General features: G+C 43.7%; 1 protein-coding gene across 1 annotated transcript in view; it reads left to right on the forward strand.

Annotated features, from left to right (window-relative positions):
* Nucleotides 1-25763, forward strand: part of LOC115199587 (calcineurin-binding protein cabin-1) — a 134008-nt gene that overhangs the window by 86248 nt on the left and 21997 nt on the right. The window contains 4 exon segments of the mRNA XM_075074291.1: nucleotides 12171-12334; nucleotides 12437-12533; nucleotides 12656-13351; nucleotides 19806-19880. Coding sequence (XP_074930392.1) covers nucleotides 12171-12334; nucleotides 12437-12533; nucleotides 12656-13351; nucleotides 19806-19880 — 1032 coding nt within the window.

The following is a 25763-nucleotide window of genomic DNA, read 5'->3' on the forward strand; positions in this document are numbered from 1 at the left end:
CTCAAGAATGTGCCTGGTTCTCATACCGCTGCTGCCATTTCAATGTCATTTAAGAACATGTTTGAAACTTGGAAACATGAACACACCTAGTGCCATTCGAAGAACTGACTCGAGAGATAAGCTCATCAACTGCGTCTGCAGCAGACGTGATACCCTCTGTCATGGCATTGAAACACCTGCTCAACAAAACTGCCAACACAGACCGTGGAGTTAAAATTTGCAAAGGTACTCTACTTGTGGCTGTGAACAAGCGATTCTGTGGCATTCTCTCTGAGACTATTTACTGTGTCGCCTCCATGCTCTGTGCTAGGTACAAGGACCGCTACTTCGATGCAGACAAGAAACAGGGTTTATGTGAAATGTTAGACACAGCTGGACAAGATGGAAACGGACACAGTGACAGTGCGCACTGAAGAGGACCCACGACAGAAGAGGCCACGGATAGATAGAGCTGAAACTTCATTGCTTGACATGTATGATGAAATCCTGGTTGAGAATGAAACGACGAACCAAGAACAACCAAACAGCACAGCAAGTAAGTGAAAGAAATAGGTTTGATTATGTTTTACTGGTAATGGAGACATATGTAAATGCCAACAAAATAACTTTTGGTGTGTGTGTTTCAACTATTTAACTGTACTAGAATGTTCTGTTATAAATATTGGTATCCGGGTTTTTTGGCAAGGAAAATATTGGATATTGGCCAAAAATGTCATATCGGTGCATCCCTAATTAAAACGCAATAGGATGTGTCCTATATACAGTGAGGGAAAAAAGTATTTGATCCCCTGCTGATTTTGTACGTTTACCCACTGACAAAGAAAGTCAATTTAGAATTTTTAATGGTAGGTTTATTTGAACAGTGAGAGACAGAATAACAACAAAAAAATCCAGAAAAACACATGTCAAAAATGTATAAATTGATTTGCAATTTTAATGAGGGAAATAAGTATTTGACCCCCTCTAAATCAGAAAGATTTCTGGCTCCCAGGTGTCTTTTATACAGGTAACGAGCTGAGATTAGGAGCACACTCTTAAAGGGAGTGCTCCTAATCTCAGCTTTTACCTGTATAAAAGACTCTTCCACAGAAAGCAATCAATCAATCAATCAATCAGATTCCAAACTCTTCACCATGGCCAAGACCAAAGAGCGCTCCAAGGATGTCAGGGACAAGATTGTAGATCTACACAAGGCTGGAATGGGATACAAGGCTGGAATGGGCTACAAGACCATCGCCAAGCAGCTTGGTGAGAAGGTGGACAACAGTTGGTGCGATTATTCGCAAATGAAGAAACACAAAAGAACTGTCAATCTCCCTGGGGCTCCATGCAAGATCTCAACTCGTGGAGTTGCAATGATCATGAGAACGGTGAGGAATCAGCCCAGAACTACACAGGAGGATCTTGTTAATGGATCTCAAGGCAGCTGGGACCATAGTCACCAAGAAAACAATTGGTAACACACTACGCGGTGACGACTGAAATCCTGCAGCGCCCGCAAGGTCCCCCTGCTCAAGAAAGCACATATACATGCCCGTCTGAAGTTTGCCAATGAACATCTGAATGATTCAGAGGACAACTGAGTGAAAGTGGTTGTGGTCAGATGAGACCAAAATGGAGCTCTTTGGCATCAACTCAACTCGCCGTGTGTGGAGGAGGAATGCTGCCTATGACCCCAAGAACACCATCCCCACCGTCAAAACATGGAGGTGGAAACATGCGTTGGGGGTGTTTTTCTGCTAAGGGGACAGGACAACCTTCACCGCATCAAAGGGATGATGGACGAGGCCATGTACCGTCAAATCTTGGATGAGAACCTCCTTCCCTCAGCCAGGGCATTGAAAAATGGGTCGTGGATGGGTATTCCAGCATGACAATGACCCAAACACACGGCCAAGGCAACAAAGGAGTGACTCCAAGAAGAAGCACATTAAGGTCCTGGAGTGGCCTAGCCAGTCTCCAGACCTTAATCCCATAGAAAATCTGTGGAGGGAGCTGAAGGTTTCGAGTTGCCAAACGTCAGCCTCGAAACCTTAATGACTTGGAGAAGATCTGCAAAGAGGATTGGGACAAAATCCCTCCTGAGATATGTGCAAACCTGGTGGCCAACTACAAGAAACGTCTGACCTCTGTGATTGCCAACAAGGGTTTGCCACCAAGTACTAAGTCATGTTTTGCAGAGGGGTCAAATACTTATTTCCCTCATTAAAATGCAAATCAATTTATAACATTTTTGACATGCGTTTTTTCTGGATTTTGTTGTGTTGTTATTCTGTCTCTCACTGTTCAATAAACCTACCATTAAAAATTATAGACTGATCATTTCTTTATCAGTGGGCAAATATACAAAATCAGCAGGGGGTCAAATACTTTTTTTCCCTCACTGTATGGAAAAATACAGACTACTTTCGGTCAAAGTTGTTTTTGTTGGACAACCCTAGTTCACACCCTCTTATGCCTTAGCCCCACCCATGTGAGGCCATGTGCTAAACAGAGTGAGTAAGGTAGTGTAGTAAACAACCAAAGACTTCAAGACTAAAAGTGGTGAAAGTAGAAGCCTACAATAAGGAAACATTCCAGATAAAATACCGTGGACTATATCTAATGTGACTTTGGTGCAGATCATGTTGTTCTTCACATTAGTCTCTGGTAAACACACATACAATTAAGTGTATTTGTCACATGCAGAGGATACAGAAGGTGTAAAGGTGAAATTGTTATTTGCATATTTACATAGTAGCAATAAAAAAACTTAAGTGTCCAGATAAAAATATTTTATAATGATTAGATGATGTTTACCCAGACACACTTGTCTAAATGAATGGGTCATGTGAAGAAATGCTATAGCCACCACCCAGCCACATCTAGCTGGATGGGTCACTATTGCCTAGACATGTACACATGTTCATGAAATACAATAGATGGCCGTAATCACCCCCAGACACACCTGGCTAACTTGATGGGTCATGTAGTCTTCTGGTGAAGTGGAGTCTGTTGTTAAGACATGTAGCTAACTAGCTAAACAATGAACCAGGCATAATCACAACCCATACTACTAGCAATACAAATGGATTGTCATAGCTTACCACCATGCATGAAATGCAGTAGTATCTATCTACAGGTAGCTAACGCTAACCAACTATGTTCAATGTTAGCTAGCTAGCTACATTAGGCTATAACTAGCAATGCAATGGATTTCTGAGATACAAATAATATCACTACACAGATCATACACGCAACGGTAGCTAGCAAGCTAACGTTCACTAGCTAGCTAAAAGTATGCTTTAACTTGCAATGAAAACACTTTCTGACAATTAGAAATGCATAATATCTGAAAATGTAGCTAGACTCTTACATGGATGAATGCTTCATGGCAGACTGGAACCCCCATTTAACTCCATTTTACTTGTACAGCTTATTTTGCCCACGTTTGTGTCAAGTCACTCGGGTTGACACTGACCTTGTGCAGAAAGTAGTCCATCACAACTTTTACCACTGATATTTGTTGATAGCACCTGCTAAATTCAGGGCAGCAATGTTGATAGCAGTAGTCCTCAGTTTTGCAGTTCTACATGGCTAACATTATATCTTTCAAAAAAGATGTGGTAGCAGGTTTATCTACACATGCTGAGCAGAAGAATTTTCGCTACACTCGCAATAACATCTGCTAACCATGGTTATGTGACGAATAAATTGATTTGATTTGAGAAGCAGTTACATGGCAGACCAATCCCAACTCCTCTCTCGGCATGTCCAGCCCATCCATTATCTCATCCAGTCATGGCTAGCGGGAAGGTTCCTGTATTTTTTTCATGGCTAAACCAACTAGGCTTGTCATTTAACAATATTATTCGTAGTTACAGATGGCAAACAGTTTGTTATTAAGTCGCATGAAAGTTCAACTATGTTCCAGAATGGCATTTCTGCCCAAAACCACATTTTCATAATAAAATTAAAAATCAATGCTTCCTGAAACGTGTCAGACTTTAATAAGAAATCTATAGGACAAATACATTATTTTAAGATGGATCTTTTTCTCAAACTTGAAATTCTACCCAACTCTTGATGCCTGAGTGACACATTAACATTGTTCCAAGCCAAAGCTCAAATTTTCCCTCACTTTTCCCCTAAAAAAGATGCTTCAAAATCATTGATGGTAAAGTCATGTATATCTGCTTTATCTGTTGTGCTACAGCATAATCTGTGCAAAGCCATGGCTTCACATCTGCCTAAACAGATTTACTGTGCCCATGGGGGAACTCTTCCCCCCCCCCTCCCTTAGATCTGTTTATCCAAGTGAGCAGAGCCCAGCTCACCCCTCACCAGCCATACTACTCCTAGTCTTGTTTGGAGGCATTTGGTAAGCGTGCATTGAAAGTTTAAAGGGAAGATTGCAGACTTAGGTTGCTGTTAAACATTCTGATTTGTTTGATCCTTTTAAGTAAAAGTCCCAATACAACTTATCACTTTACATTTGTATTTTGTGAGAAATGTATATTTTATCTGAATTTAGAAAAGCGTTCGTAAATGTGATGTAAAGAGGAGCACTACACGAGCAGGAGTGAAGACATCGTCTACAAGACGGTGAAAACCCACATATTGAGTCTGAGTTTTAATTTTGAGGTAAAAAAAAAGCCAATTTATCATCTGACCATATCCTGGGATTTCTTTATTCTGTATTAGCATAGCTGCTTTTACATCCCTGGCTTACCTCTACTAGCTAACCACTAGCTAACCCTTATCAGCGTTGAAACACTTTACTTATTAGCAGTTCAGCACATCAGCATTTCTCGTACTGTTAAACAAAATCAAGATAAACCGCTGCTATCCATAGTAGACATTGAATGTCTATAACCAAACTGGCTAAAACTGTGTTGTTGTATTTATAGCTAGCCAGATGCTAACCGCTAGTGCTACTACTAGCAGCAGTAAATCCAGGTATAATGGTTAACACAAACATGGGCTATTATGATATTTTGCAAGTTATATCGGCCAATAAAGATCAGGCAGTTCAGCCAAAATAAAAACATAACTTGAATTAAACAATGACATTTAATAAAATTGGTATTTGACTATTTTATTTGGTTTAGTATTCTGTTGGAGTTTTTGCAGCTTGCTTGCTATCAAGCTAGCTTATTCCATCCCCAAACACCATGCTAGATCTGTGTGAGTGGGCCAGTTGGTTTTGCATGGCCGGGTGAACTTAGACAGCTGGCTATGTTTTTTTTTTTTTGTTTCTTTTAATCATCTACTAGCAACATGATAAACGTTTTTGGGCACTAGTACCTACCTACCTGATTCACCGAAGCCGTCTGCCCTCGTGCTGTAGTAACACCAGTGCTGTCACTGGACTTGGCGCCTACATTAACTGTGGGAACAGAACCGGAATTTTAACCTCCGCGTCATGGGCTGCGGTTCAATTTCGTTATTTTTACCCCATCAGCTCTCGCCCTTCACTTTCCCTTGGGGGAATCCCCGTCGAAATCGGATGCAGTTTGATTGCCATCTTAAGTGGCAGTCAAATTCACGAAAGTTGCCCCCTCGGTCCTTGATTTAGCTCAAGGGAGCGGATGAGCAACTTTGATCACTTGCGGGTTTGGTAAGACCCACAATTCAATGCAAACTCACGTGTCAAACTCCGGTGGCCACAAAGTGTAACATTTTATCAACATGCTAGCAAAAAAAATAAAAATGACAACCGATTGTAGCAGTGGCAAATGGAAATATGACGCTCTCTGGCTCAAACTGATAGTGAGGAGCCTATAAAAAGTAGCTAGGTAGCTTCATAAACACATTTTGGGGGATTGGGAAATGTATTGGAATAAATGACTAAACTATGAAACTAGCTAGCCAGCTATGGCTGTAGCTAGATACCTGACAGGAGTGATGGCTACGTTAGCTTGCTAGGTACATCAATAGCTTTAGGTTGGTTGTTTTTAGGCTCAAACTTCAAGATTTCCACCAAGGACGTTGCCTCTCCGATCATCACTCTCCCTCACTTGGGCAAGGGACATTTAAGGTAACTCTGATGTGACCATGTAAAACGTCCTTCAAGGGTTGAGGGCCGAGGCTGTCTACTTCACGTTTGGACGTTAGCCATGTTGGAGCCACTTCCACTGTGGTAGCCATCTTAATCATTTGGGACAAAAGTGAACCCTGCATATAACTGAAACGCCATGGGTTCCCCTGACCCAGTCTCCCAAAGGTGTTCGATGGGGTTGAGGTCAGGGCTCTGTGCAGGCCAGTCAGTTCTTCCACACCGATCTCGACAATCCATTTCTGTATGGACCTCGGTTTGTGCACAGTGGCATTGTCATGCTGAAACAGGAAAGGGCCTTCCCCAAACTGTTGCCCACAAAGTTGGAAGCACAGAATTGTCTAGAATGTATTTGTATGCTGTAGCGTTTAGAGTTCCAGTGAAGGGGAAATCTAAAGGGGCCTAGCCCGAACCATGAAAAAACAGCCCCCAGACCATTATTCCTCCTCCACCAAATTTACAGTTGGCACTATGCATTCGGGCAGTGGCATTCTCCTGGCATCCGCCAAACCCAGATTCGTTTGTCGGACTGCCAGATGGTGAAGCATGATTCATCACTCCAGAGAACGCATTTCTACTGCTCCACAGAATCCAATGGCGGCGAGCTTTACACCACTCCAGCCGATGCTTGACATTGCGCACGGTGATCTTAGGCTTGTGTATGGCTGCTTGGCAATGGAAACCCATTTCACGAAGCTCCCGACGAACAGTTCTAGTGCTGACGTTGCTTCCAGAGACAGTTTGGAACTCAGTAGTGAGTGTTGCAATCAAGGACAGATGATTTTTATGCGCTACGCACTTCAGCACCTGTTCTGTGAGCTTGTGTGGCCTAGCATTTCGCGGCTGAGCTATCGTTGCTCCTAGACATTTCCACTTCGCAATAACAGCACCTGCAGTTGACCGGGGCAGCTCTAGCGGGGCAGAAATTTGACAAACTGACTTGTTGGAAAGGTGCCATTTTTTATTTTATTTAACCTTTTAATTAGGCAAGTCAATTAAGAACAAATTCTTATTTACAATGACGGCCAAGCCCTAACCCGGACGATGCTGGGCCAATTGTGCGTCGCCCTATGAGACTCCCAATAACGGCCGGTTGTGATACAGCCTGAAATCGAACCAGGGTCTGTAGTGACGCCTCTAGCACCGAGATGCAGTACCTTAGACCGCTGCGCCACTCGGGAGCATCCTATGACGGGTGCCACGTTGAGGTCACTGAGCTCTTCCGTACGGCCATTCTACTGCCAATGTTTGTAAAATGAGATTTTATGTCTGTGTGCTCAATTTTATGCACCTGTCAGCAACGGGTGTGACTGAATTAGTCGAATCCACTAATTTGAAGAGGTGTCCACATACATCCAGCAGAGCTCTGATCTACAAAAGTATCACATCATATCGCCTGTCCTATTTCTTCCAGATTGTTCTGATCATTATTGAAGGATGTTCATTAATATTGATAAATGGCTTTTGTCTCTTGACTGCACGAGGCAGACTGACTCAGGAATGCAATTTAATTTCATAAGTCTGTTATGTTTAGCATTTGTTTCCTGCCTGGCATCTCACCAAAGGCTGTGAAAATGTCAACAGACAATGTGGACCTGTTTGGTAGGATGAGGAAGAGGCTCCCAGGTGTAGGGGCGGGCCAGTTGCTTCTGTGGAGGCATATCATGTGTTTTGTTTCATCATGATATGCCCAGCTTCTACTCCGATTCGCATACACCTCTAAGCTGCTCATTGCGAAGTGTTTTTTTAAAATTGCACATAGACCATAATCTGCGCTCAGCTCACATAGTCAGCTCTGCTGTGGAGCACCGAACCTTGCCTGTACACACCTGCTGGGATGACGTGTGCACTGGTTTTTTTGGTCGTCACATATGCTGTCACATGATAACGTGTGTTCAGATCTGATTGATCGTTACCTGTGATACTCCTCGTGCTCTGAAGACTTACCAATGCTTCAGAGATATTGAAATTAAAACGTCAATGTGTGTTTGATGTGCTGCTGCTCTCTGGTTCCCTGAACCAACCTGAACCCAGACAGAACACACCGCTAATGAGGTTGCTTGCCTGGGGCGGGATCTGATATGCCTGCCTGAAGTCAGCCCTCAGTCCACCCCCACCTCCACTCTTCAGGCACTGTCTCTCCCTACAGCAACTCTTTCCGTTTTCTCATTAGGGCTCCCATCTTCCAATTCCACAGTTTTGGAGCAAATTAATTCCTCTTGCCTTCTTTTTTACCTCCTTTTTTCTCTTTCTTTCCTGTGGGTTTGTCCATTTCTGCCTGTTAATTGTTTGCTGGTGTCAGCCCTATTAGCAGCCCAGTGCCTGGAGGAGTCTGCAGTAGCATGAAGCTGTGCAAATACTACATACACACACAAAGAAATACTGTGGCGAGTTTCCATTTGAGATTTACACCGCTGGCAGCCGTGTCTCACTGGGCCATGGCTCTGGCGGACCAAGGCACTTGGTACTTTTCAGCTTTCATTTACCTAACAATGGCTAACTGTGATCTTTAACACCTTCTCACGAAGCAACTGTCTTGATGATGCAGAGGTTGTAGATTCTGCTCGCTCCAAGTCTGTAGTGTCACACTCCTGACGTGGAAACATAATTATTACACTAGGGATTAAATTAACATAAATCACTGGCGACACACTGGTGTGGGGTACGTCTCAGGTGGATGTGCAGCACAAAATATTACATTTACCTTGTCCTCCAGCCCGTGTCCAATGAATATATGAAAGAACCTGTTGCTTCTCTGTAATAACACCTAAACCCAGAGTTTATTCAGGTTTGTGCATGCCATTACCTATAGACCTTATCAGGGGTGAAAGTAGAATGAATTTCTTTACGGTACGGGACCTCCTATGTGTGCATGTGCTTGTCAAACAGTCATTTCAAAGGGCTCCTTTACTAGGCTACCCATGCACGTTCTTCTACTCGCAACAACATTTCCAGCCTCCAAACAGTGGTGAACGGAAAGAGACCTCTGTTACACAACATACCAAAAAGTGTAATGACATTTGCTGATTGTCATTAGTCCAGAACATCTCGGCCACTCAGCTCTGCGTTGGCAAAATGTCAGTGTTCTTGTCAAACCACATCACATTTTGGAGTGTAGGCTATACCACCTGTTTTTCATGCGGTAATTATAAATAGTGGTGTAGTAGCCTACAGTTATTTTTATTGACAATCTGTTTTCATTATTGTAATAGGCTCATGTTTTACCAGTACGGCGTACCCCCCTATTTATTTTTCCAGGACACCGGACCGCCTTACTTTCACCCCTAGTCCTAAAGGATATTTAAACATGGTCCTCTGCCAGCTGGCCAGAATGTTTGCTTCATAATTCTGTATGTTAAAGTGTTTATTTATTAAAGGACCCATGCATGTGACCAGTGAGTAAAACGAACACGCATTTAGCTGTTGCTATTACTTTTCTCTCACCAGCACTAATTCAAAAGTGCTTTCCTCGCCATCTTAAATAAGCCTGCCCCATTCAAAGAATGTAGAACTAAGAACAGATATAGACCTTGGTTCACCCCAGACTTGACTGCCCTTGACCAGCACTAAAACATCCTGTGGCATTCTGCATAAGCATCAAATAGCCCCCGCGATATGCAACTTTTCAGGGAAGTCAGGAACCAATATACTCAGTCAGTTAGGAAAGCTAAGGCTAGCTTTTTTAAACAGAAATTTGCATCCTGTAGCACTAATTCCAAAAAGTTTTGGGACACTGTAAAGTCCTTGGAGAATAAGAGCACCTCCTCCCAGCTGCCCACTGCACTGAGGCTAGTAAACATTGTCACCACCGATATAAATCTACGATAATCGATCATTTCAATAAGCATTTTTCTCCGGCTGGCCATGATTTCCACCTGACTACCCCTACCCCGGCCAACAGCTCAGCACCCCAAACTGTTTAAGACCTATATCCATCCTGCCCTGCTCTTCTAAAATCTTCGAAAGCCAAGTTAACAAATAGATCACCAACCATTTCGAATCCCACTGTACCTTCTCAACTAGGCAATCTGGTTTCAGAGCTGGTTATGGGTGCACCTCAGCCACGCTCAAGGTCCTAAACAATATCATAACCACCATCGATAAAAGACGTACTGTGCAGCCGTCTTCATCAACCTGGCTAAGGCTTTCGACTCTGTCAATCACTGCATTCTTATCGGCAGACTCAATAGCCTTGGTTTCTCAAATGACTGCCTCGTCTGGTTCACCAACTTCTTCTCAGACAGAGTTCAGTGTGTCAAATCGGAGGGCCTGTTGTCCGGACCTCTGGCAGTCTCTATGGGGGTGCCAGAGGGTTCAATATTCGGGCCGACTCTTTTCTCTGTAAATATCAATGATGTTGCTCTTGCTGCTGGTGATTCTCTGATCCACCTCTATGCAGACGACACCATTCTGTATACATCTGGCCCTTCTTTGGACACTGTGTTAACAAACCTCCAAACGAGCTTCAATGCCATACAACACTCCTTCCGTGGCCTCCAACTGCTCTTAAATGAAAGTTAAACTAAATGCATGCTCTTCAACCGCCCGCCCGACTAGCATTACTACTCTGGACGGTTCTGACTTAGAATATGTTGCCAACTACAAATACCTAGGTGTCTGGTTAGACTGTAAACTCTCCTTCCAGACTCACATTAAGCATCTCCAATCCAAAATGAAATCTAGAATCGGCTTCCTATTTCTCAATAAAGCCTCCTTCACTCCTGCTGCCAAACATACCCTCGTAAAACTGACTATCCTACCGATCCTTGACTTCGGCGATGTAATTTACAAAATAGCCTCCAACACTCAAACTGGATGCAGTCTATCACAGTGCCATCCGTTTTGTCACCAAAGCCCCATATACTACCAACCACTGCGACCTGTATGCTCTCGTTGGCTGGCCCTCACTACATATTCGTCGCCAAACCCACTGGCTCCAGGTCATCTATAAGTTTCTGCTAGGTAAAGCCCCACCTTATCTCAGCTCACTGGTCACCATAGCAACACCCACCCGTAGCACATGCTCCAGCAGGTATATTTCACTGGCTTATTTTTATTTTTATTTCACCTTTATTTAACAAGGTAGGCAAGTTGAGAAAGTGCAACGTAACAGCACAGAGACTGTATTTTCGAAAGGGACTAGAAAGAAGAACTACAATTCTCAGATCCTCCACTTCCTGGTTGACTTTTCTCAGGTTTTTGCCTGCCATATGAGTTCTGTTATACTCAGACACCATTCAAACAGTTTTAGAAACTTCAGAGTGTTTTCTATCCAAATCTACTAATAATATGCATATTCTCATTTCTGGGCAAGAGTAGTAACCAGTTTAAATTGGGTACGTTTTTTCATCCAGCCGTGAAAATACTGCCCCCTATCCATATCAGGTTTTAATCTGCTAAATTGTAATTATTTGCTCCTGTGGCCTATTTATTGCCTACCTCCTCATGCCTTTTGCACACACTGTATATAGACTTTCTTTTTTCTACTGTATCATTGACTTGTTTATTGTGTTATTGGCTTGTTTGTTTACTCCATGTGTAACTCTGTTGTTGTCTGTGTCACACTGCTTTGCTTTATTTTGGCCAGGTTGCAGTTGTAAATGAGAACTTGTTCTCAACTGGCCTACCTGATTAAATAAAGGTGAAATAAATAAATAAAATAAAAAAAGTAATTATTTTGAAACTGGCTCTGCAGATCTTGGATAATATGCTCATACGTGGAGAGGTTTGGTGGTTAATATATTGCCTAAAACAATATACCGTCACACTCCTTTATCCTCTCTCCCTTTCTCTTGCCCTCCCTTACTATCAGTCTGTGTAAAATAAATCCCCATGTATGTACCAAAAATATCAGGTACATTCACTTTTCAGTTGAGCTTTTGCACTTTTTTTAACTGAAAACTGAAAACCCACCAGTGGGGCACATTGAAAAGCTCATGTCAGGATCTGTTGGCCTTGTGAGTGTGTTAGTGGAAAATATGTTTTGAAACAGAACTCTAGTTAGTCTGACAGGTGAGGTCATACATAAGCCTGTCTCCATGACACGCTAATACCAAACAGTGTTAGTGAACTGTTGCCTCTTCTCCTCCTCCTTTTACTCCTCCCCCTCTTCTTCCCCTCCTTCCTGCTTCAGGGCATCTGGCATATTCCAGTGGATGAGATTGATCGCCCTGGCAGTTTTGCATCTCATATGAACAGATCCATCGTCCTCTTGCTGGAGGTGCTGTCTCAGCTGAAGGACCACGACACACTGATCAAAGTTTCTTTCATGCTCCAGAGAACCCCTGACCAGGGAAAGTAAGGATCTCTCATGACTCAACCATGTTTTTCCATTTGTTCTAGTGTTTTTGTGTGAATTTGTTCAACTCTTCTCTTTCCTTTCTCTCTCATGTCTTAAAGGAAGTATTTGCGGGATGTGGATCGTCAGGTTTTGGCCCAGAGAGCATTTTTCCTAGCTGTAAAAGTCCTGGAGGACAATCTGAACAAACTCACAGGGGTATGCAACCAAAGCACTCTACACACTTGGAGAGGAGCTGAAAGCAGCTCCGTAGTTTATAGTTTCAGCATGCTCTTGCTTGTGTTGTGACGGGCTCTGTTCTTTCTCAGGTGTCAGAGCAGCCTTCCAAAGTGCCTGTGCCCTCCATGGGGGAAATGACAACCACGGACACGTCCAACAGGCCCAGTGCAGAGGACAGCAGTCATGCACTGCATAAGAAGCCTGAGCTCACTGAGGGACCCCAGGTCACTGCCCCAGGCCCTGACTCTGGGTCCCGGGAGACCCCTCAGACACAGCCAGCCCTGCTGGCCACAGACAGAAACATGGGGGATCAGCAGCAGAGAACTCCATCTGGGAAGGTGGAGGCTGCTGTGGGAAAGGGGGCCAGAGCAGGGCCGGAGGAGCCCATGGAGCTGGATGCTGGCCACTGGGGGCGTCCCTCCAAGACCACAGACTCTCGGTGCAGCCAACCAGACACGGAGTCCCCCAGAACTGTCCTGGTGCCTGGGGAGAAAGTCGATGAGAGCAGCCGCGCACCGGAGCTTTCTCTGGAGGACCTGAGCATCAGCTCCAGACAGCAGCAGCTCCAGTGCCCGGTAGCTAAGGGCCCAGTGTTAGCCAGCGGAGCAGAGCAGGGACTAGCCCAGGGGGCGCTATGCAGGCCCAGCAGGAAGAGGAAGCTCCTGGATGACGTGGAGTCAGGCGAAACTCTTCTGCTGGATGCCTACCGGGTGTGGCAGCAGGGCCAGAAGGTCATGACCTACGACCTGGGGCGCATTGAGAAGATCATGTCAGAGACGTACATGCTCATCAAGCAGGTATGCTGTACTTTTATGAGTTATTGGAGCAAACTCCCCTGTTTACCTTCACGTTTACAGCCACATCTCTCTCTCTCCCATCAACGATTGATTTATAACTGTGCCATGTCATGCACACATAATATATACTCACTGAAAAGGGAAATGGGTTTGGGAAATCCCTCTTGATATTGATTTAGCAAAAAGACCTGAAACACAGAGAGGGGACTTTCCCTTCTCATGCAACTGTTATAAAATACTGTCGTAAGGAACCAAATAGCACACAAGACCATTTTTAGCCTGATGATCTTCACAGTGCTACATGTATTAACTAAGATATTAACACAAATAGCACTATTAATATTTACAGCTCACAATCATAAGTATAATCATAAAAGGGCAGCAGGCAGCCTAGCGGTTAATAGCATTGGCCCTGCACCTGAAAGGTCGCTGGTTTGAATCCCCAAGCCGACTAGGTGAAAAAATCTGTCTGTGCCCTTGAGCAAGGCACTTAACCCTAATTGCTCCTGTAAATTGCTCTGTATAAGAGCGTCTGCTAAGTGACTAAAAATGTAAAATAAGTATTTATAAGCATTCGGACATCTCATCATAAATGTAATTGGTGTTTTCATTACATTTTGTAAATCCTGACCTAGCTAATAGGGAACTGTACTAAGTGTTTATTATTGTAAATGTCAATTATTCTAAGTGTCTTATTTTCCAACAGTGATGGATTTGATCATTTCCGATGAAAGGTCTTCTGTATTACATGGCCCAGTAATGGCTTCCGTGGATTTAGACAGAGAGAATTACCCATTTATTATTTCTGTCTTTCCAGCAGACAACACAGATTTATTGCTCAATTACTGGTTTCCTGTTTTTCTGAGACAACCGTTGCCTGTTTGAAAGGTGAAGGTTGTGTATTTTATTTACTTTGGTTTGTCAAGACTTTAAAATGATTTTGTGCATTGTGATTGGGACCCTTTCTAGTGCACTGGCACTGCTTGTGTAGAACCAGTCTCATGTTCTTGCCCGCTCACTGACTCTGAAGCTAAAAGTAAACTTCTGATTCAGTTTGGACTTCTGTTACCTAGAACTGACACTGTTGTATAACGTAGGTACCCTACTAGTTCTTGAGATTCAGTTTGATAGATTGAGCAAAAAGGGACATTTCTATTGTAGCACTGTAACTGGAATGTTGAGTTGATTTAATTTAAGAATTTCTTCCACTTGCATAGCAGAACTGATCAAATAATAGAGGGATTAGTTACTTTGTGTATTGCATCTGAGCCAACTTCTCCTTTGCTGTTGGCTGGCATTGAGGGTGTTTGAGGACAGCTCTCATCAGCCTCTAAACACATAGCTAGTGATCAATGCTGACCGTGGGGAACCTGGTATGACATTGGCTATGTGTCAAGCCACAGAGATGGAGCTGGAGTGGGAGGCAACAGAGGATGAAGGGGCCACGACTAGGCTGAAGAGAGGGAGATGGCTAGCTACTACAACCCTCGCTCTATTTAGCTTCTTTCAGTGTCACTTCTCTCTCTTCTCTCTCTCGCACGCACATTGACAGCTGCTATTTTGCAAGTTAATAATATTGAAACCATTGGAAAGTGTGCTGAGACTTTGGCTGAGATTTGCTTCCCATGTTTTGCGACAAAGGAAAATAACGTTTTTTTCCCCCTGTGGCTGGAAAGGGGTAACATGACAGTGTGCCTTCTGACACACTAATAGGGCTTACATATCTCCTGAACAAAGTGAGCAAGCCTTGACACATCTTTCTTAGTACAGTTGAGTCAGTGACACTACATGCTTTTCCCTAACATGTTTTTAGTGAAGCGAAATTACATTATTAGTGCCAAATTCTTCACCTTGCTTCTCACTTTCCAAATACAAGCCATCTCTTAAAAGTTAGCTTCTAACCCAATTCCACAAGGCTTTTGCGCAGCACAGCAGTTTTGTTTCATGTCATTGGATCTGTTTTACAGTTCAGTGATGTAGCCAATAGCCATGTTCCTCTGCCATGAATATAAAGTACAGAGCAAGAGCAGTTGGCAGGTTGTGTCAAAAGTTTTAGTTTGCTTTGGCTCAGCTCTAATCTGACATGTTTGTGCCCAGGCAAGCCCTCATAGGTCTGTTATGCTACTTCAGAAGAAGGAAAGTTCTCAAATAGCCCACTCCTCCACTCTACCACGCTAGGGGAGGGATTTCCTTTAAAACATATCCAAAATGACAGCTCTCCAGTGTAACCAACCTCTGTCTCAGAGTGCTGCCTCTTGCAGTCCTCCCAGTCTTTGGCCCCCAGGTCTGCCAAGTCATTCCTAGGGCTGTTACGGTGACCGTATTACCGCCACACCGGTAGTCACGAGTCATGAACGCAGTCAAATTCCATGTGACTGTTGAGTCACGGTAACTAGGCTTCTCCAAAACTGCGTTCTGATGCCACTGATGGACATTAGTAGCCTACCAAACTTGCTAACAGCCAGTCACTAATGGCCTGGTACTCAGCACTCTATTATCCCTCTAATCACTATGACATCAATGCACTTCATGAGAGCCATGTTATTCAGAGTTTGAATGAAATAGGATCAGCTGTTCCGCAACGAGAGCTAGATCATCATAGCTGGTTGATGCATGGAATTAAAGAAGTGTTCCTAAAAGCCCATATTGTGCAACATTTCTATAGCCTATGCAATTGCGTGAGAAAACAAAGTTTTGATGGCCTCTATTAAAAAGAGGATCCCATGAGCTTTCTATAGGTTAGGTCTAGTATATTTATTTCTCAACTTTCCTAATATTAAGAACATTGGTTCACAACCAGAGTAGCCTACTTGGCTGGCATGAAAATGAACCGCAGGAAAAGCGTGCTACATTAGCTATTCAAGTGCATACGGATTACGTCTTTTTCCCCCCTGCCACTGTTCCAACAGGTGCATGATAAGTCAAAACAAATTTCACACATGTATGAAATTTGTTTTTTATATACACTGCTCAAAAAAATAAAGGGAACAGTTAAACAACACAATGTAACTCCAAGTCAATCACACTTCTGTGAAATCAAACTGTCCACTTAGGAAGCAACACTGATTGACAATAAATTTCACATGCTGTTGTGCAAATGGAATAGACAACAGGTGGAAATTATAGGCAATTAGCAAGACGCCCCCAATAAAGGAGTGGTTCTGCAGGTGGGGACCAAAGACCACTTCTCAGTTCCTATGCTTCCTGGCTGATGTTTTGGTCACTTTTGAATGCTGGCGGTGCTTTCACTCTAGTGGTAGCATGAGACGGAGTCTACAACCCACACAAGTGGCTCAGGTAGTGCAGCTCATCCAGGATGGCACATCAATGCGAGCTGTGGCAAGGTGGTTTGCTGTGTCTGTCAGCGTAGTGTGCAGAGCATGGAGGCGCTACCAGGAGACAGGCCAGTACATCAGGAGATGTGGAGGAGGCCGTAGGAGGGCAACAACCCAGCAGCAGGACCGCTACCTCCGCCTTTGTTCAAGGAGGAGCAGGAGGAGCACTGCCAGAGCCCTGCAAAATGACCTCCAGCAGGCCACAAATGTGCATGTGTCTGCTCAAACGGTCAGAAACAGACTCCATGAGGGTGGTATGAGGGCCCGACGTCCACAGGTGGGGGTTGTGCTTACAGCCCAACACCGTGCAGGACGTTTGGCATTTGCCAGAGAACACCAAGATTGGCAAATTCGCCACTGGCGCCCTGTGCTCTTCACAGATGAAAGCAGGTTCACACTGCGCACATGACAGACGTGACAGAGTCTGGAGACGCCGTGGAGAACGTTCTACTGCCTGCAACATCCTCCAGCATGACCGGTTTGGCGGTGGGTCAGTCATGGTGTGGGGTGGCGTTTCTTTGGGGGGCCGCACAGCCCTCCATGTGCTCGCCAGAGGTAGCCTGACTGCCATTAGGTACCGAGATGAGATCCTCAGACCCCTTGTGAGACCATATGCTGGTGCGGTTGGCCCTGGGTTCCTCCTAATGCAAGACAATGCTAGACCTCATGTGGCTGGAGTGTGTCAGCAGTTCCTGCAAGAGGAAGGCATTGATGCTATGGACTGGCCCGCCCGTTCCCCAGACCTGAATCCAATTGAGCACATCTGGGGCATCATGTCTCGCTCCATCCACCAACGCCACGTTGCACCACAGACTGTCCAGGAATTGGCGGATGCTTTAGTCCAGGTCTGGGAGGAGATCCCTCAGGAGACCATCCGCCACCTCATCAGGAGCATGCCCAGGAGCATGCCCAGGCGTTGTGGAGGCCACACACACTACTGAGCCTCATTTTGACTTGTTTTAAAGACATTACATCAAAGTTGGATCAGCCTGTAGTGTGGTTTTCCACTTAAATTTTGAGTGTGACTCCAAATCCAGACCTCCATGGGTTGATAAATTGGATTTCCATTGATTTATTTTTGTGTGATTTTGTTGTCAGCACATTTAACTATGTAAAGAAAAACGTTTTTAATAAGATTATTTCTTTCATTCAGATCTAGGATTTGTTGTTTAAGTGTTCCCTTTATTTTTTTTTAGCACTATATATTATTTAGTGTACAGTGCATTCGGTATTCAGACCCCTTGACTTTTTCCACATTTTATTACGTTACAGCCTTATTCTAAAATGGATTAAATAAATGTTTTCCTTGTCAATCTACACACTATACCCCACAATGACAAAGTGAAAAAAATGCTAATTTATAAAAACATTTTTACAGATACAGTTGAAGTCAGAAGTTTACATACACCTTAGCCAAATACATTTAACCTCAGTTTTTCACAATTCCTGACATTAAATCCTAGTAAAAATTCCCTGTCTTAGGTCAGTTAGGACGACCACTTTATTTTAAGAATGTGAAATGTCAAAATAGTAGAGAATGATTTATTTATTTCATCACATACACAGTGGGTCTGAAGTTTTACATTCACTCAATTAGTATTTGGAAGCATTGACTTAAACATTTTAAACTTGGGTCAAACGTTTCGGGTAGCCTTCCACAAGCTTCCCACTATAAGTTGGGTGAATTTTGGCCCATTCCTCCTGACAGAACTGGTATAACTGAGTCAGGTTTGTAGGCCTCCTTGCTCGCACACACTTTTTCAGTTCTGCCCACAAATTTTCCATAGGATTGAGGTCAGGGCTTTGTGATGGCCACTCCAATACCTTGACTTTGTTGTCCTTAAGCCATGTTGCCACAACTTTGGAAGTATGCTTGGGGTCATTGTCAATTTGGAAGACCCATTTGTGACCAAGCTTTAACTTCCTGACTGATGTCTTGAGATGTTGCTTCAAAATATCCACATAATTTTCCTGCCTCATGATGCCATCTGTTTTGTGAAGTGCACCAGTCCCTCCTGCAGCAAAGCACCCCCACAACATGATGCAGCCACCCCCGTGCTTCACTGTTGGAATGGTGTTCTTCGGCTTGCAAGCCTCCCCCCTTTTTCCTTCAAACATAACGATGGTCATTATGGCCAAACAGTTCTATTTTTGTTTCGTCAAACCAGAGGACATTTCTCCAAAAAATACAATCTTTGTCCCCATGTGCCGTTGCAAACCGTAGTCTGTTTTTTTATGGCGGTTTTGGAGCAGTGGCTTCTTCCTTGCTGAGCGAAGTAAAGTACGTAAAAGACGTACTTTACTCGAAAAGAAACAACAATTTCCACGCAGCGAAAAACACACCAGCTCACAGACGTCTTGAACACTAAACAAAGAACAAACATGCACAAAACCATGTGGGAACCAGAGGGTTAAACAGGGAATAAATTATAACTTAATGGGAACCAGGTGTGTACAATCAAGACAAAACAAATGGAAAAAAGAAACGTAGATCGGTGGCAGCTAGAAAGCTGGTGACGTCGACCGCCGAACGCCGCCCGAATAAGGAGAGGCACCAACTTCGGCGGAAGTCGTGACAGCAACGCTAAACTGGTTTATGTTTATTAACGTCAATGACTGTGAGACATTCAGTTATTTGCACGACAGTTACCGCTTGACAAAATGTAATGACTGTCACAGCCCTAGACTCATTCCACTGGCCATTTCCTGTGGCAGCACCATGTTACAACCTAGAGGGTTCCACCTACTGCGTGTGGTCAATGCAGAACCAAACAGCGTTTACCACCACACCACCACATAATAGTATAGCGTGTCTGAGGGGGAGGTGAACATGGAGGCTAACTTTCATGTGTGCTTCTCCTGTGCAGCATCAGCGTCCTGACTCTCACACACAGACATCTACAGTTTGGCAGATAGAGAGCAGCCAGCCTTCACAGAGAGAGGCCTAATGAGGGCTGCCGCCTCCTGTTGCCACAGCCACATTCACTCTGAGAAAGGCCTTTTTCTATGTCTGTTAGCTGCCCAGTGCAGCATCAGTGGTGTTAAGGTGGCTGTGTAAACGGTGTGTTGCTCTTCTCTGATTGTCTCTGTTCTCTTGTCTTCCCGCATGGTGTGGACAGGTGGATGAGGACGTGGCGCTGGATCAAGCCGTGAAGTTCTGTCAGATACAGATGGCCACGTCAGCACAACGACAGGTATGGGGGATGACCTGGGCCACAAACACAGTGCACATACACACCAACACGAAGTACATTACATTTCATGCATATACCCTACACCTACATGGACCCCATACAAATACAACACTCACAAATGTAAACATTCAATATGTACATACCAGTGGAGACTGCTGAGGGGAGGACGGCTCGTAATAATGGCTGGAACGGAGCAAATGGAATGGCATCAAAACACCTGCAAACTATGTGTTTGATGCCCATCCTCCCTAATTAAGGTGCCACCAACCTCATGTGGTACATAAACTAGCCACTGAGTGTATTAGGTATACCACCCCGTTCACGAAAATGGTTTGCTCCAACAGATAGTGAGTCACGTGGCCGTGGCTTGCTATATAAAGCAGGCAGACAGGCATTGAGGCATTCAGTTACTGTTCGATTGACTTTAGAATGGACAAAACGAGTGACCTAAGCGACTTTGAGCGTGGTATGATTGTCGGTGCCAGGCGCGCCGGTTCCAGGATCTCAGAAATGGCCGGCCTTCTGGGCTTTTCACACACGACAGTGTCTAGGGTTTACCGAGAATGGTGTGACAAACAAAAAGCATCCAGTCAGTGGCAGTTTGTTGACGAGAGAGGTTGAAGGAGAATGGCAAGAATCGTGCAAGCTAATAGGCGGGCCAAAAACTGCGCAGTACCACAATGGTGTTCAGAACAGCATTTCGAAACACACAACTCGTCGGTCCTTGTCGCGGATGGGCTATTGCAGCAGACGACCACAACAGGTTCCACTCCTATCAACTAAAAACAAGAAGAAGCGGCTCTAGTGGGCACACAATCACCAACACTGGACAATTTGAGGAGTGGAAAAACATTGCCTGGTTCAACAAATTCCCAGATCCTATTGCGTCATGCTGATGGCAGAGTCCAGATTTGGCGTAAGCAGCAGGAGTCCATGGACCCATCCTGTCTGGTGTCAATGGTACAGTAGTGGAATGGTGTGGTGAGTGTTTTCCTGGCACACGTTAGGTCCCTTGATACTAATTGAGCAGCATTTGAACGCCACACATTGTAGAATTCATGCTACAAAGAATTCAGGCTGTTCTGGAGGCAAAGAGGGGTACGACCCGGTACTAGAGGGGTGTACCTAATAAACTAGCCACTGAGTGTATATCACATCCCAGGAGTTGAATCAAAGCACTTTGCACAAATAGATCTGCCCCAGATATCATATTCTCATCTGTTCGTCTGAACCAGGACCTCCTTTATACATCTGGGCTTTGATTGAAGCTATTCGAGGGATGTGTGGAGAAGTCACACAATTCAAATGAAACTTCAGGTTCATTGCCTCTTGTCTTTCCCATCCACGAGATGTTAAGATCTAAATGATCTGGCCAATCAGTGGTCTACTCGCGTTCATATTTTTTATGACCGGTATACGCTCACACCTATCTGTTGTTGGGGTACGCCCACACCACTCCAACACAAAGGTATTTTTTGTTTGTAAAACTACACTGATCAAAAATATACGCAACGTGCGACAATTTTCTACGATTTTACTGAGTTACTGTTCATTTAAGGAAATGAGTCAATAGAAATGCATGCATTAGGCCCTAATCTATGGATTCCACATGACTGGGCAGGGGTGCAGCCTACCCACTTGGGAGCCAGCCCCACCCATTGGGGAGCCAGGAGGTGGGGCTGGTATGCAAATTGGAGTGGGTCTAGGGTTTCTGGGATAATGGTGATCATGTGAACCATGACCAGCCTTTCAAAGCACTTCATGGCTACAGACCTGAGTGCTATGGGTCGGTAGTCATTTAGGCAGGTTACCTTAGTGTTCTTGGGCACAGGGACTATGGTGGTCTGCTTGAAACATGTTGGTATTACAGACTCAGACAGGAAGAGGTTGAAAATGTCAGTGAAGACACCTGCCAGTTGGTCATTTAAGAATGATGGAGGCCACTGTGTTCTTGGGGACCTTCAATGCTGCAGACATTTTTTGGTACCCTTCCCCGGATCTGTGCCTCGATACAATCCTGTCTCTGAGCTCTACGGACAATTCCTTTTACCTCATGGCTTGCTCTGACATGCACCGTCAACTGTGGGACCTTATATAGGCAGGTGTGTGCCTTTCCATGTCCAATCAATTGAATTCACCACAGGTGGACTCCAAGTTGTAGAAACATCTAAAGTATGATTGATGGAAACAGGATGCACCTAAGCTCAATTTCCGAGTCTCATAGCAAAGGGTCTGATTACTTATGTAAATAAGGTATTTCTGTTTTTTATTTTGATTAAATTAGCAAAAAGATGTAAACTGTTTTCGCTTTGTCGTTATGGTGTGTAGATTGATTAAGGGAAAACATTAATACATTTTAGAATAAGGCTGTAAGGTAACAAAATGTGGAAAATGTCAAGGGGTCTGAATACTTTCCGAATGCACTGTATTCACCAGACATGTCACCCATTTAAGCATGTTTGGGATGCTCTGGATCGACGCATACGACCGTGTGTTCCAGTTCCCACCAATATCCAGCAACTTCACACAGACATTGAAGAGGAGTGGGATAACATTCCACATGCCACAAACAGCCTGATCAACTCTATGCGAAGGAGATGTCACGCTGCATGAGGCAAATGGTGGTCACACCAGATATTGACTGGTTTTCTGTATTCATGCCCCTACTTTTTATTTAAGGTATCTGTGACCAACAGATGCATATCTGTATTCCCAGTCATGTAAAATCGATAGATCAGGGCCTAATGAATTTATTTAAATTGACTGATTTCCTTATATGAACTGTTTTTCAGTAAAATCTTTGAAATTGATGCATGTTGCGTTTTTTGTATATAGAAATCTAAGACTATATCCATCTCAGGGCTACAGTTATGCATTTGGTTTGCTAACTTGCTAGCTAAGTGGCTAGATGTCGAAATCAAAATGGTTACAGCAAAGACATTCAATCCCCTCCTGTATCAAGATAAATTGTTTTTTTGCATCAAAACATATCACCCCTTGTGTGCACATTGGGTAATACTGTTTACCCCGGTATGGTACAGAAACCGCATGACAGTATCAAATTTTCTTGGTCACATACACATGGTTAGCAGATGTTAATGCGAGTGTAGTGAAATGCTTGTGCTTCTAGTTCCGACCGTGCAGTAATATCTAACAAGTACAAATACGGCATAGTTTCCTAAGAATGCGAAGCGAGGCAACCATCTCTGTCGGCGCCATCTTGCCTTACTAAGATGAACATCTGGATACCGTTCAACCTTAAATATTGCAGTTGTCAATATTGCAATTTCGATGTGAGTTTGATGAATTGTGCAGCTCTACTTGCCAGCCATGGATAGATGCCCTGGGGGAATGATACAGTACTCTACTCCAATAAATATTGGAACAGCATTGATTCAGTGATTGTTAATCATGACATATTCTGTTCTATCACCTCCTCTTTGCTATCTGGAAACAAACCGTTTTTAAAGAGATACTTTATCCATTTTGATGCATATTTGTTTATTTCTAGATGTTAAAGCGTCTGTTCCTCTACTCTGTTTGCAGTGCACATTCCATGCCATTTCACCCTTTTCCCCTAAGCCTGCTGTAACTTATCTTTTGACCACTTTCCATTGTTTTCAAAGCAACCATTTGCATGTGTGTCAGTTGAGTTTCAATTACTTTAGCCAAACTTTAGCCAAACCAAATAATACACTACTGGGAGTGTCTGACTGCTAGTGACTTGCTGTATAGGAAATACGTCTGTGGTAATAACAAAGATGATTTGATGACACAAGGTGACAGTTGTTTGGACCCTTTCACTGTAACCTTGTTTAGCACTGTAGCCTAACTGAGGGAGATAACTAGCTGGGGAGTTGTGCTAGTTCTGTTTGCCCTTATTATTTGGGTGCTGTGCTGTTTGATTTTGAAGCCTCTAGAGCTCCATGGGTGAGCAGCACAGCAGTGACTGACTGCAGAAGAAGTCAACTAGATCAGAATATTGAGTTTCCTAATGGACTCACTGACATTCTTCTCCCTTTTCGAAGAGCACGTGAGACAGTGTGGCCGATTTAACATGCAGTCTCTGTCTAGTAAGATGAGCAGTGTTCTCAGCCACAGGACTAGATGGGTAAATCCCAGTGCTTTTGAAGTCTTCTCTGTACCAACCTGCCAGTGCTTAAAATAACCTCAGGTGTAGTAAGAATATTCCCTTTTGTCCTCTTCGTCTTCACACTTTGCAGAAATTTTTATTGGTTTGAACTGTGTATTTCATTGGTATGCACAGCATTGCTTATTTGCACATGAAAGGCAATACTACATTGAATTCTATGGGGAAAGTTTAACACAAGTTTCTTCTGCAGCCAGTGATTTTTGATTCATTAAAATGCAAGTTATATCCAACGTGAAACTAGAAAAAAGGCCATTATAATAGCTTTGTTAGGAGTGTGACGCTTACCCTAACCTATAATCATCACAGCTGAGCTTTGTGTTTTATCTCTCACATTCTTTATAAAATCATCAGTTATTTTGCTGTCTGTGGCAGTCACTGATTTTTGCCCCCTCACACCCCTGCCTCCGCATCCGGCATCTCTCATCCTGTTGTCGTGGTAACGTAAACCACAGTACACTATACTGGAGGGAGAAAACGATGGGTAGGCTACCATAGCTCGCAATTGACAGTTATTTAGCATAATTTATACAGATGAGGATTGTGGTCATGATTCATGGCCTTATAAAAGCTCAGTGTATGCGTGTGCATTACAAGTCATGATGTAGATAAGACTTTGATGCTGGATCCAAGCAGGAGGGTTTCATAAGTGTGCATGAGGTCCGCTGTAATCAGTTTGTCCCATTTATCACACCACATCCAGGCTACCCATGGGTTTCTTGTCACTTCTCCATGTTTAGACCTAATTGACATTATTGTTTTGTATTCAAGGTCTAGTCACTATTCTAGTGGTTATGATTTGGAAGGGATAATACAGCAGAGCAGAAAATGACTGTCTTCTGTGTGATCCTCTGCTCACTGCCACCTACTCACCTATTCCTACAACGTAGCCTAGCATCCCCTAGATCAGGGTTTCCCAAACTCGGTCCTGGGGGCCCCCCCTGGGTGCACTTTTTTTCCCCCTAGCACTACACAGCTGATTCAAATAACCAACTCATTATCAAGCTTTGACTATTTGAATCAGCTGTGTAGTGCTAGGGCAAAAAACAAAACATGCACCCAGGGGGGACCCCCAGGTGGTCACTTGATTGACCACTTGATTGATTAATTAAGTCATGAATTAGTAAAGAACTCCCCTCACCTGGCTGTCTAGGTCTTAATTCAAAGGAAAACCCAACAGATTTCAATATCTACCAGACACTCAGATTTTGTACCAGCCAAAACACACAAACTGATCAACATGTTTCTAAAACAATTAAATGTATTACTAGTAAGATGTAACTAATGTGGTATATTGTTTAATTACATTTTTTGTGACCTGAATCTTTTAACCAAAAGATCACAGATGAGCCAAAAATGTTCACCTGCCTGTTTAGGGGCGGCAGGTAGCCTCGAGGTTAGAGCGTATGGACTAGTAACCCAAAGGTTGCTAGAGCGAATCCCCGAGCTGACAAGGTAAAAATCTGTCGTTCTGTCCCTGAACAAGGTAGTTAACCCACTGTGCCTAGGCTGTCATTGTAAATAAGAATTTGTTCTTAACTGACTTGCCTAGTTAAATAAAGGTTAAATAAAAAAATACATAAAAAGGCGGGAAGTTACCATGGCAGCGTGACTAGTCATGTTTGTGCCTGTCACCAACCTTTTTTAATTATATTTTTAAATTTGAGGTAGGCTATATGATCACACTGGTAATAGATCCATTGTTGTATTACTTGTGAGGCACAGCTGAGTGA

The sequence above is a fragment of the Salmo trutta genome, chromosome 9 (genome assembly GCF_901001165.1).
Source record: "Salmo trutta chromosome 9, fSalTru1.1, whole genome shotgun sequence".
Taxonomy (NCBI): Eukaryota; Metazoa; Chordata; class Actinopteri; order Salmoniformes; family Salmonidae; genus Salmo; species Salmo trutta.